This window comes from Macaca nemestrina, chromosome 4 (genome assembly GCF_043159975.1).
Source record: "Macaca nemestrina isolate mMacNem1 chromosome 4, mMacNem.hap1, whole genome shotgun sequence".
Classification (NCBI taxonomy): domain Eukaryota; kingdom Metazoa; phylum Chordata; class Mammalia; order Primates; family Cercopithecidae; genus Macaca; species Macaca nemestrina.
The window spans coordinates 46,347,510-46,361,688 of NC_092128.1; the positions used below are offsets into that span (position 1 = coordinate 46,347,510).

At 33.9% G+C, this 14,179-nt stretch overlaps 1 protein-coding gene across 2 annotated transcripts in view; it reads left to right on the forward strand.

Moving 5' to 3' along the window:
- LOC105475261 (S-adenosylmethionine sensor upstream of mTORC1) overlaps window positions 1–14,179 on the forward strand; it is a 119,533-nt gene that overhangs the window by 11,094 nt on the left and 94,260 nt on the right. For both annotated transcript variants that reach the window (XM_071094618.1, XM_011730357.3), the window contains exon 2: window positions 4,987–5,128. In XM_071094618.1, coding sequence (XP_070950719.1) covers window positions 4,987–5,128 — 142 coding nt within the window. The remainder of the gene's footprint in view (window positions 1–4,986; window positions 5,129–14,179) is intronic.

The window sequence follows — 14,179 nt, forward strand, 5'->3', positions numbered from 1 at the left end:
AGTTTGAATTTTATCTTAGAAACTAATTTGATTTGTTTATACTTTTGGCATTTATTTTTTGAGCATGATGAAAATTTAAATATTTTGTCCTCCATTGACTGAGCATCCTAATTAACTTCTCTAATTTATACAAATTATAAATCACAAGTAGTCTTTGCTTTTCCATTTATACTTTCTATTGGGAAAATCACACCTGGTTTTAATAGACATGTATAAATGAGTGACAAAGTATGATAAGGATGGCAAATGGGGGAGGTGTAAGATGATAAAGTGGGAGGCAGATAAACCGTCTTGAAGAAAATATGAATTCAGTTACATTTTGAAGGAAAAAAATGCTGTAGCAGATGGCAAGAGAGAGGTTAATTCATAAAGAAAGAATAGTATCAACTCTAAATAAATAGTGTAGGGATTCCATTGGTTCACTTGAGTTTGAAACTCTTTTAGAGCTGCACTTCTGGATGTTATGTAGAGCAAAAATACTTTTAAATTCATTTCCTTCTACTTGTTTTTTTACAAAGGCAGTTGCAGTGTAATAATATCTTAATCCCAGCACTTTGGGAGGCCGAGACGGGCGGATCACGAGGTCAGGAGATCGAGACCATCCTGGCTAACACGGTGAAACCCCGTCTCTACTAAAAAATACAAAAAAAAAAAAAAAACTAGCCGGGCGAGGTGGCGGGCGCCTATAGTCCCAGCTACTCGGGAGGCTGAGGCAGGAGAATGGCGTGAACCCGGGAGGCGGAGCTTGCAGTGAGCTGAGATCCGGCCACCGCACTCCAGCTTGGGTGACAGAGCGAGACTCCGTCTCAAAAAAAAAAAAAAAAAAAAAAAAAAATAGTATATCTTTTAATTATTAGTTGACCTAATAACTAAGTGATAACAAATCCTTAAATTTGAGTTTTAATATTTATATATGTAGTTCGAGTTGGTAGAGGAGTTTTAAATATGTATACTGGGGACTGGGGGACCCTAATTTTTTTGGATTTTAGAACCTGAATCATAGATTACTTTGAAAAACTTTGCTCAAAATTGAAATACCATTATTTTAAATACTATAAAAACAAAAAAAGGGCTATTATGAAAATGCTTATCTCATTCTGTTTTAATAATTTCGTTTATTTTTAAAATTACCTTAAGCTTTCAGAGATATTTTGGGAAGTGGAATTTTCTCATGACTAAAGGCCAGCTATGTTTTTTGTTCAATTTTGTAACCACCAGACTTTTAACAAAATGTATACACAGTAGTCAGAGTTTGAAACATTTTTGTTTTATAAATAATATGAAATAAAAGTTTTGGGTCCAGGATGCCTTACGTAGCATATAGGGAACATATCAGGTTCATATCTCTTTTATAGCATTTACCACATTTTCTTTACATGTCTTCTCCCCTTTTTTTGATACCAATGCCTGCTCATTAACTTTAATTATTTTCTGTAGCATTTAATATAGAGTATTTTTTAAAGAAAATCTGTTCAAAGAAGGAAAAGTATATACAATTGCATCATCTACTGTCAGTTATATATTTAAGTATACTTCCCTTTATGAATCACATCAGTTTTCAGTGTCAACACACTTTGTGAGAGTCTGCAGACTCTTCAGTGTTAATGAAAACATTAAATTGAAGTTGTCTGTGGTTAATCTGAGTTGCATTAGCCTACCAAGTTTGAATTCTTCCTTAGAACTTCAGTTAGGTAGATAGCCATAAAATTTCATAAAGTGGTATTTCAGGGAATTGTGTTGAGTATGAAAAACTCGAGGTCTTCTAAAAAGTTGTAGGGGAGTAGGTTTCTGTATATTTTCAGTTTTTTGCATCTTATAGCTAGTAGAATAATTATAGAGTAAATTGAGTTTCAAAGTATATAGTGACATGGCAGGGACTCTTAAGAATTTGTAACACTTTTGTTGCCTCACATTGCATACCCTTTGTCCTCACCCATGGTAGATAGACACTTTGAGCTCAGAGTCAGCAGCCCTTACATAGACCCACTTTAAATGAGTGCTGCTTTTTTGTGTTCTGCCTTTCTCCCACACTGCTGGAGCCCACTGAGATTGTCCCCTTATTCAGTGGCTAAGTGCAGACTAGCAGTGCAGATTGTTAATAATTCTCAGTTAATACGGGATAAGAACTTAGAGATAAATGCCGTGGCCTCCCCGTTCTTTAGATGCACAATTCTGGACACATTCAGTATGCTTCTCAGTTTGCCAACAGCAGCAAACTCAGTAATTCATCCTTGTATTAGTTTTTTCTCCTTGCCATCTTTCTGTTCACTTCCTCACTCATATTTCCTAGGATTCTCACCCAAATAAACTACATGGACCCAGTTCTTTGTCTTAAGTTGTCCTTTTTTTTTTTTTTTTTTTTTTTTTTTGATACAGAGTTTAGCTCTTGTCGCCTAGGTTGGAGTGCAATGGTGTTATCTCGGCTTACTGCAACCTCCGCCTCCCAGGTTCAAGCAATTCTCCTGCCTCAGCCTCCCGAATAGTTGGGATTACAGGCATGCACCACCACACCCGCCTAATTTTGTATTTTTTAGTAGAGGTGGGGTTTTACCATGTTTGTCAGGCTGGTCTCAAACTCCTGACCTCAGGTAATCTTCCCACCTTGGCTTCCCAAAGTGCTGGGACTACAGGCGTGAGCCACCGCACCCAGCCAAGTTGTACATTCTGTAGACTCCAGGAAGTCTTGCGGAAAGGAAAAGAAAATGTGTTTGTGTTAAGCATAGCTTTTCCCAGGTATATGTTGTCATAGAACTTTTGTTTGAATGACTCCTATTAACAGCACATGTAATACATTTATGTATTTATTTATAATGTGTATATTCTATAGGACAGTGAAACTTAAAAGTTCGAAAAAAGGCCTTCTAAACCTAACGATCCAATATAATTATTGTATAATTAAAATTATACAATACCTTAATGAATGATTTAGTTTCAAATTTGGTGGATAAAGTCGGAAATAGTGTTATGAACCATCATGGGTTTATGAAAGTGTCATTAATTAAAATATCGTTTCAGACACCTCACTTTCTGAAGTTCTATTTAGAGACTTGATAAATAACTCCATCTGAAAGATGTTGCTAAAACTGAGGAAAGCAGTAGTGTGTTTAGATTAATATTCCAATACAGCAGGCAGACCCTCAAACTGTTTCTTAAATAAACTTTGGTATGTGGTATTCTCACAGGAGCATTTGTGTATACCTTCTACTTGAACAGTGAATCTGTCTCAAACTTCACCCTTCTTTCTTTTTCCTTGGACTTGTGTTTTATCAGTAGTTATTTTATCACATAAGGTCATTTTAAAATGAAACTGCTGGAAAAAAACATTAATAGGAATTCAGGTCAAACTGCTAAAAAAAGAACATTGGCCATTATATTAAAATAAATCATAATTTATTACGATTTAACATGATCGAACTTGAATACCTCAACATTTCTAAAACTGAGGAATTTTTATTTGAGAATTTAGAAAACTTGTGCCTGCTTTTTTTAAGCTAATAGTTATTGCCAGTCTGATATGTAACAAATTGAGAGTCCAGTCGCTACCCAAATGTTAGTGATTAATGGAAATATTTGTATACGAGTACATAGCCCCCTCAAAAATAATTCTCTCAGGTTTAAAATCAGTATTCAGACCAAGACTCAGACTGATGTATAGCCATCTTAATAATGTGTGAGAGGGTTTGTTTGTATCCTTACCCTTCTTTCTTGATCAAATTAGAGGGCTAATAGTTTGGTTTTCAACTTGGTACTTATTAGACTAGACCCTAAAATACCCCGTAAATGGGATTAATTGAAAGTTTTTCAAATTTGAATAGTTAAGTATTTATTATTACATTTGAACTATTTTAATTCCTTTTCTGTTTAAAAAAAAAAAAACCTTAAGTGTAAGAATTCAATAATCTTAAGTGGAGGAAGAATTTTAGTATAATTATCTCCCACATTTTGCTGTTCTATTTATAGTTTTAAGTTTATTCTGTCCCCAAATAGTGGCCTACATTTCATTATGGGGCATGAGGACCTAACTTCTATGTCCAAGGACAGTGAGTGAAACTACCTTGATAAATTTTGTTTACTCTTTTACCATTACAGTTGCATTAACGTCCTTTATTTAGCGATAACATTTTCCTACCTTTATCAGTCATCACAGCGATGTTTCCAATTTCATATTGTGATGACTGATTTAATTTTATTTTAAAAAATGTAGTAGCTGAATGGATAATATAGTCAGCTTATAGTTTTTATATAGGACATTTTTTAAGGCTTACAAACTTTGGAGAGGCTTCCAAAGTAATTTCCTTCAAGGCAATTTTTGACATTTTTGACCTAGAATTATAAATTTTTAAACTACATTATGCCTAGAGCAAGTCCAAGTGTGTAAATAGAAATATTTACTTGATTGCTTAATTTACATTGTCATCTTACCTACCAACCCCTTTTTAATAAATGTGGAAATACAAGAAGGTAACAGTCAATAGAAACACAAGAAAATAAGTCAAGAAGCAGGTTTACGTGTTTGTACTCAGCTCCTGCAAAGTCATATTGCCCAACAGTGACAGGAAAATTAATTCTTGAGTACTCAGCTGTGATTGTTTCTTACCAGCATGTCTTTGGATTATTAACTGATAACTCATATATACAATATCTGCTTATATTTTGTCAATTTTTCCAGCTTCACAAACCTGTTATCAATCATTCATTTATTTATTAAATAATAATAATAATTAAAATGATGCATCCCTTTACATAAAGGAACTTTTATTTAAACATTTTTATTTTTATGTAAATATATATTTTTATTTAAGTATTATTTATACAATATTTAAACATGTAAACATTTATTTAAACATTTTAAATGTTTAAAATTTTATGACGTTTTACTTTATAATTTTGCTTGTATTTATCTTTAAATAATTTCAGATTGTGCTGAAACTTATTTCAAGAGTCTGACATGTTTCATGTAAACTTAATTTATCTGTTTGTTTTTAGTGGGAGATTTTGATAAGATCTGGCGAGAACACTGTGAGGATGAAGAAACTCTTTGTGAATATGCTGTTGCAATGAAAAATTTGGCAGATAATCATTGGGCAAAAACTTGTGAGGGTGAAGGTCGTATTGAATGGTGTTGCAGGTAGGTACTTTTATGAATTAACGTTTTTGGTTTCTAATGTATTGTTGTAACTTTTTTTTTTTATTTTTTTGAGACGGAGTCTTGCTCTGTCACCCAGGCTGGAGTGCGTGGCGTGATCTCGGCTCACTGCAACCTCCACCTACCGGGTTTAAGCAATTCTGCTGCTGCATCCTGCTGAGTAGCTGGGATTATAGGCACCCCCCACCGCGCCCGGCTAACTTTTGTATTTTTAGTAGAGATGGGGTTTCACTATCTTGGCCAGGCTGGTCTCAAACTCCTGACCTCGTGACCTGCCCGCCTGGGCCTCCCAAAGTGCTGGCATTACAGATGTGAGCCACCGCACCTGGCAGAAGCTCTTAAATCTAAGTGATGCTATGTATAATTCATAGTACCAAAATAGAATACCAGAAATACTATGAAAGAGATCCTGTCTTTTAAAACAACTTTTCTCCCTTGTGCTTCACTTTCCCTATGTCTATTTCATTCACCTTTTTAAATAAAAATGTTTTTGGCACATTTGTTCTAACTTTTAAAAAATATGGCTTTAAATGCATTTAATACATACAATACATTTAAATATAATGATTTAATACTTGACTCCTTAATAAGTTATGGTATAAAAATTTCTTTGGATAATTATATTTAGATTCAAGTAAAAGTTCTATAAAGTCTTAAAACATCTTAAAATTTTTATATCTTGAATTTCTGATGTATGATTCAGGGTATTCCAGCATTTATATTGACTTTGGATAATGTTTATTTTCTCATAATATAGATGCTAATGTTAAAAATACCAGAAAATGAAATAATGCTGATACTAGTTCTCTCAATGTGGTAAAATTATAAGAAAGGATAAGTATATTGACTAAACTTAAACATGAATTCCCTGAAAAACTACTTATTGGGTACTATGCTTATTGCCTGTTTGGTGAAATAATCTATATACCAAACCCCTGTGACATGCAATTTACCTATATAACAAACCTGCAAATGTAACCCTGGACCAAAAAAAAAAAAAAACTAGAGACTAAATAAAAAAACATTGTCTTTCTCATGGACAGTAAGTTTATGATAACTTCTGGTTTACATTTTCTTTCAATTTTTATTCAAAAATTTTTACATCTCATTTTAAAACTGTAATAATGCATTCATTCAACAAATAATTCAGAGAAAAATATGCATTTAACTTAGTTATTTAATAAATAATATTTAGTAATTGTCTGCTTTGTACCAGTCATATTATAGGCACTAGGAGTACAATAAAACTCACAAAATCCTTGCTCTCATAGAGCTTACATGCTAGTGGGGGTGAGTGGCCAGAAACAATATGTTGGTTAAATTTATACTAGTTCAGACGGTGGTGAGCGCCATGAGAAAAATAAAACAAGGAAAACCAAAACAATTTTAAGTAAGATTGGGGAAGAGGGTTTCACTGTTGTGATATGTGCCAATGATATAAAGGAAATGAGAGAGTAAGCCAGCCCTACCAAGTCTAAAGATCTTAAAGTAGAGGCATGCTAGCATGTTTCAGAAATAGCCAGGAGAAAAGTGTGGCCAGAGCAAAATGACAGAGGAAGAGAGGTAGAAAATAAGGTAATGAGCACTAGATTTTGTAGGGTCTTGTGAACCATTTTAAAGACATTGTCTTTTACTCTGACATGGGAAGTCATTGGCTGTTTTGACAAAAGAAGTGATAGGATTTTATTAACCATCTGCAGGTGTCAATAATTCTTAAGAATTAATTTCTGTGTTAAGAATAGACTATAAGAAGAGCAAGGGTGTCAGTAAGGGAACCCAGTTAGAAAACTACTTTAATAATCATGGCATGAAATTATAGTTAAACAGTTGGTGAACGAGATAGTGAGTTGACAGGACGGTGTACCAGGATTAATGCTCAAATAAATATAATGACTCAGAGAGGAGCCAGGGAGGTAATGGGGCACACATTTTAGTGATTATGATGATATATAAGGGAATTGAAAATACAAAGTATAGTGAGAAAGTGGTACCATCAGTGGATTATGGAGTCAAAGAATAATGGAGTTGAGGAACTAAAGAAAGGTGCCAGAATAATAGGAAATGGGATGATTGGGGTTAAATGTTTTTATTTGCATTTCTAGAGAGAAAATGGTTATAAATCTGACTGTTCTGCAGAATATACATTTTCTCCCTCAAGAAACACAAAATGAGGCATACTACTGAACCAAATAGTTCCCCTGTAACAGAAAGTGGCAGTGTAATCCAATCAGGAAATCAGTACTGTTGCTGTTTAAGATCATCATTGTTGGATTTTAGCAGTAGTACTTTTAAATTACTATTACTGTACAGCAGGCAGGCCCTCAAACTTTATCTCTTAAATGAACTTTGATATGTGGTATTCTCATAGGAGCATTTGCTTTTACCTTCTGCTTAAACAGTGAATCTGCCTCAAACTTCAGTCTTCTTCCTTTTTCCTTGGATTTGTGTTTTATCAATAGTTATATTATCACATGAGGTCATTTTTTATGTAAACTGCTGAAAAAAATCATTAGGAATTTAGGTCATACTGTTAAAAAAAGAACAGTGGCAAGATATGGTTAAATTTATTATTTTTTTTACTATCAGAAGTAATACTAAGAGAAGTTATGTAATGTCTTTAAACATAAAACTAGGTTGAGGGAAAAGACTTTGAAACAATATTACATTTTGAAACTTGAGTTTTATATAATTATGAGCTATATGCAGTTTTTTTCTCTTTTTGATAATTCTAAAAGTAATGTCAGTTTGAAAGCTAAAGTGGGCTTTAAAAAGGGTTGGACAAAAGTTTGCTTTTGTTGTACTTAAAACTTATGGGAATATGTTATATGAGGTAAGCCTTGCATCCTGCTAAGGACAGAATAATAAAATTTTATATGTAATATGAAGCATTAAAAGCCAGGAAAAAAATGCAATATATAGGTATAGCTATACCTTCAATAAAGGAATTTGCCCTTTTTAGCTCTTTTAAATACAGAGAAACATATACTATGAACACACTATTTCCTGAACTATTTGAAAGTAAATTGCAGATAACATTACATTTTATCGGTAAATCTATTAGCATACATCTCCTAAGAATTAGGAAATTTTTCTACATAACCACAACGCCATCATCATATTAAGACAGTTAACAGTAATCTTCTAATTTTCTAAAATATTTAGTTCATAAGATCAGATTTTTCTCACTGTCTTCAAAATATATTTTAAAATTTATATATATATATATATATATATAATTTTTTTCTAAATCCAATCAAGTCTCATACATTGGTGGTTACAATTCTTTAGGTTCTTGGGTTTTTTTTGTTTTTTTCATAACATTAAGTTTTTAGACAAATGTCAGTTAATTTGTAGAATATCCCACGTTCTGCATTTTCCAGTTATTGGTTCAAGTTGGTTAATAGTGTTCAATATTCTATATATATTTACTGATTTTTCTTTCTTGGCTTTTTAATCTATCAATTACCAATAAAGATGTTTTTAAGATACCGTTTTTCTCGGTTTTTCTATAATAGTTACTTGGCTCTTTAGAGATTTAATTTTTCTGTTGAAGTTCTCTGTTTTTATCCATTTGGGTTGTCTTTTTCTCTATTTAAAAAAAATAAATTTATAGTACTTATTTTAAAGTTTTTGTCTGCTTATTCTAACATGTCTTATCTGTGGGTCTGTTTCTTTTGGCTATTTTTTTCTTTTGGTTATGGATCATTTTTTCCTGCTTTATGTGTGGTAATTCTTTTTTTATACTGGCATTGTGTTTAGAAGAGATTGGCATAAATACCATTTTTCTCCAGAGAGGCATGCTTTTTTTGCTCTGACAGGAAGCTGGAATGAAAGACTGAACACTTTGATACCATCAGGAGTTGAGCTGTATTGGAACTGGATGACCGCTTTAGATGGTTTCAATTCACTTCTGGTTTCAAGTGCTTTGATAGTGAATGAATCCTGTTCTGTGTATATTACAGGTGCAGTCCTCTTGCAGGACATAAACCTAATCTTTTTCTGCTTTTTAGTCCCACTTGCAGCCTCCAGTGCTGTTGCTGCCTTCACATACTCATAAATAGACCTGTGGAGGAAATCAGGAGGAGAATGGGGAGAATTATCTCTACATTTGAGTTTCTTAAAGATTTCAATCTGTCACACAGCCAAGCAGTTGTTAAAAGCTCTGCCGTTTCCCTTTAATCCAGCAGAGTATTTCTACCCTAGAAGGCTTGATTCTCTGCAGCCCAGGTACCATTTCAGCACATGCCCCAGTTCCTGTGATCCCTTCTCATTTTGGAAGGACTTGTACTTGTCTGTTATTTAGTTCCTTTAGACCCCTTTGCATTCTCATCTCTCATTATTTCTTTTTAATATGTTGTTTTTTAAATTCTATCATATGAGCTGCTCTGATAATCTCTATCCTAATTCCAAACTAGTTTTGTGTCCTACGTTCAGGTTTATCTGATTGTTTTCTCATGGTACCAATTATTTATTTCCTCAGTCTCATTTATTTTCTGTAAACTGAAAGTTGGGTCTGAAGGATTGATTCAGGTCCGGTATTTTTGCAAAAATATCTATTAGATGAAGCTTTATACATCATTTTGTGTCATATTAGTAGATTTTTATTGTGAGGTGTACCATCATTAGAGATACTAAATGTTGTCATTTGTTTAAGGTGGTATCTACTCAATCTTTTCATTGTAAACTTATCCCTTTATAATTAACGAGTAATATGTAGAGTGGTATTTTGGCTTGTGGAGCAATCCTCTTTCCTAACAGTCTTTCAACAAACAGTTTTACTTCCATTTGTTAAATAATATTTCATTTGGGGTTACAAAATAATTATTTTTAAAATTGTATTTTTTCTTGACATTTATTAGCTGGCATTCTTTTGTAAATAAAAGTTTTCCTTTATAAACAGTGAATGATGATTACATGTTATCCAGAAAAGCAGAATAAAAAAATATATGTAATTCTGTTTAATTACCAGTTTTCACAAAAGCAATTGGTATAATAGTCAATTACAGTTAGAATAAATGGGTTGTGGGTTTTGTTTTGTTTTTTTTTTTTTTTTTGGAATGTCACAGTAACATCTTGGATTTTTATTCCATTTTTCATTGTTAGTCTTTTTTGGGGGGTAGGGTGCTCAAATAATTTCATATTAGGCAGCAGGAGCCCAGTTAAAGTTTGCTTCTGTGTTTCGCATCACCTGTGAGCACTTTCTTGCTCTCTAGTACAAAGATGAGTCTTTGCTTCCCCTCGTCGAGACCTGGAATCAGACTCTTTCTTCAAGGAGTCCTAGTTTCATTTAGTGGGAAATGGCATTTGAAAAGTAACATCTGGCCACTAGATGTGCACAGGGTATGCTTTATTCTGCATCTTTTTGGTAAAGAGAATTAGAAAAATATATATGTTAGAATATATAGTGTTATATATAAATATTCAATCAACTTCATAATTGATATTTTCCACTCCAATTTAATATACAAGATTTTTGCTTAACAACTTTGTTTTACATTTATATTTATTTTTGCTTAACTTCTCTGTTTTTTATTTCTCTTCTGTTACCCAGAAGGACTTGGTTCTGAATTACAGTAATACATTAGCCTTTTCCTACAATTTATATAAAATGATTTAAAAATTGCAGTACTGATCTTCTAAAAATAAAATAATTGAAATTTAAGATTTCTTTGCAGTTCTTTTGTCTTTAGAACATATCCCACCAAGGATCAGAATATATGCTTAAAAATTGCTTGAAATAGTTCTTTTCTGTATGGTTGTAATACCAATTTTGCTATACAGTTGATTTCACTTTATTTTCAATTTTGGGGGTTTTTTATTCTTTCTTTAATTTTGGAGAATATAAAACATTTACATGGTTCAAAAGTCAAACTTTATTAAAAAGTATACTCAAAAAAGACTCCTTTTAATTTTCTTCATTTACACCTGCCTGTTACCAACAAAGCTGATTCCCCAGAAGATGGGGTCTTTCCCTGTTCATTGTCACGAAACCAGTACACAAAACCAAAAGTGAGTATCAAGTAGTGCAGGCTTTATTTGATGGCCATGGAATTGAGAAGCAGGAGCATGGCTCACAATTCAACTTCTCCACTAGTGAGAGGCTGGGTGGTTAAAATACAGGGTTTTCGAATGAAGGCATTGGACATTAAAAGCAAGAGGATTAATATTCATGTCTTTTCTAGAAATGGGCAGTGAACGTTCTAGAACTGGAGTGCCACTGTCCTTTTTGTCCTTTTATGGCTTCTTCCAGTTGTTATGGTCATTTGCCAACAGTCATGGAACTGGTGGGAGTACCATTTCATTTAGCATGGAAATGAGATGGTAATGAAATGTGAGGTCTTTTCATTAGGTCAGCTATCTTGGTTCTAACCAGTCTCAGCTGGTCTCGTTATTTCAAAGGGAAGTTTTTATTACAGGTATCCTGTTTCTTAAAGATAAGCAGAGTTGGGGCAGGGGGGCAGGGTCAGAATTCAACTATGTCATATAGGCATTACACCGGGTAACACCTCCTATGGGTAACCATTTTCATATGTTTCGTTTTTATCCTACCAGTGTTTGTTTTTGCAAAAATAAACAAATTCATATCCATGTACATATGCATATGTACATATATCCACCTTTTCTTATCCCTGTAGGTGGTGGTGTGTTGTATACTGTTATATACTCTGTACCTTTCTTTTTTACTTAATATGAGAATCATTGTATTTGGTAGAGGTCAGAAGTCTTCAGAGAAACAGAAACAATAGGATGTGTCTGTTAGTATGTATAGTAAGATTTATTATAAAGAATTAATGCATATGATTATCAAGTTTGACAGGTCCTAAGATCTGCAAGGTGAGTGGGCAAGGTGGCAGTCCATGAGAGCTGAAGGTATAGATCCAGTCTAAAGGCCAGCAGCCTCTAGACCCAGAAAGAGCTGATGTCTCACTTTGAGTCTGAAGGCGGGAAAAAGCCGGTGTCCCAGTTCAAAGGCAGTCAGGCAGGAGGAATTCTCTGTAATTATTCACGAGAGAGTCAGCTTTTTTGTTCTATTCAGGCATCAACTGATTGAATGAGGCCCTCTCACTTTAAGGAAAGGCAGTGTGCTTTATTTACATTCTAACAATGTAAATATTAATATCGTCCAAAAACACCCTCAAGGAAACACCCAAGATAATGTTTGACAACTGATACCTAAAATTAACCATCACAGGTATACAGATATATTCCTCATTTTCATAACTTGTTTACAAGCTTTTGCTGTTACAAATAGTGCTGTAATGAATAACCTTGTGTATGTGCATTTTGTATTTTTGTCATTGTATATTTGTAGATTCCTAGGTGTGGAATTGCAGAAATGGAGACTAAATGCATATGTGATTTTATTAGATGTGCTGCCAAATTGCCCTGTGTAGAGGTTATATCATTTTGCAGTTTCACCAGCAAATAAATAAATAAATAAGAATACCCATTTCTCTATAACTTCACCAACATAGGTTGTGGCTCAGCTATTGAATTTTTGTCTGATAGATTGGAATTGGTATCTCTAGCTTGAGTTTATGTTACATTTCTCTCATGAATGAGGTCAAGTACCTTTTTGTATATTTAAGAATCATTTGCCTTTTTTTCTGTGAATTATGTGATCATGTTTTTGATAGTTTTTTGTGTTGACTTTTGGTTTCTAATTTTTCTTGATTTTTTAGAGCTGTTTATATCATTTATAGATACGTGTGCCCTTTGTCTTTGACTCTATCTTTTGCCATACAGAAAGTTTTTGCTTTTACGTAGTTAGATGTATCAGTCGTTTGTTTTATTGCTTCCAGATTTTGATTGTCTTAGAAAAGCTTTCCTAATTACCAGACTGTAGGAATTCAAATAACAATTTGTTATTCACTCATGTTTTCTTCTAATACTTAGGGGATTTCTCTATTATTACATTAGATCTCTGATCTGTTTAAAAGTCAAATTTGGTATTTCTTGTGAAGTGTTAATCTAATTTTTTTCTACCAAAGTTATCCATTTCCCCAACATTTATTAAAAACTTTACCTTTTCTTCAGTAATTTGACATGACACTTACATGATGTACTAAGTTTCCCCACATAGTTGGTTTTGTTTTAGCTTTTCTGTCATATTCTCTTTTATATATCATTGATCCTTGCCTAATACCACCATTTTAATCATAAAGACTTATAATGCTGTTTTGTAGCATCTTCTTCCCATACCCCCCTTTCACACTATTCTTTTTCAGGGGTTTCTTGGTTTTTCTTGCTTTTGCTTTTTTCCACATGTACTTTAGGATCAACTGGTCCAACTACATTTTAAAAAATTACATTAATTTTTCATAAATTGGGAACAACAGGTATCTCATTAATGTTGAATCATCCTATCCATTAAAAAGATATGTCAGCCGGGCATAGTGGCTCATGCCTATAATCCCAGCATTTTGGGAGGCCAAGGTGGACAGATTAGAGGTCAAGGGATTGAGACCATCCTGGCCAACATGGTGAATCCCCGTCTCTACTAAAAATACAAAAATTAGCTGGGCATGGTGGTGTGCGCCTGTAGTCCTAGCTACTTGGGAGGCTGAGGCAGGAGAATCACTTGAACCCAGGAGGTGGAGGAGGTTGCAGTGAGCCGAGATCGCGCCACTGCACTCCAGCTTGGCAACAGAGCAAGAGTCCAGGAGATCGAGACCATCCTGGCTAACCCGGTGAAACTCCGTCTCTACTAAAAAATACAAAAAAACTAGCCGGGCGAGGTGGCAGGCGCCTGTAGTCCCAGCTGCTCGGGAGGCTGAGGCAGGAGAATGGCGTGAACCCGGGAGGCGGAGCTTGTAGTGAGCTGAGATCCGGCCACTGCACTCCAGCCTGGGCGACAGAGCGAGACTCCGTCTCAAAAAAAAAAAAAAAATGGCTTTCCATTTGTTCTAGTCTACTTTAGTCAAAAGTAGCAAACTACTTTTGCAAAGCAGGGTTTTAAGGTTTTCTGTATAGTGGTTATGCACATTTCTTGTTGTGCTTACTCCTAGGTATTTTATCATTTTTATTGCTGTT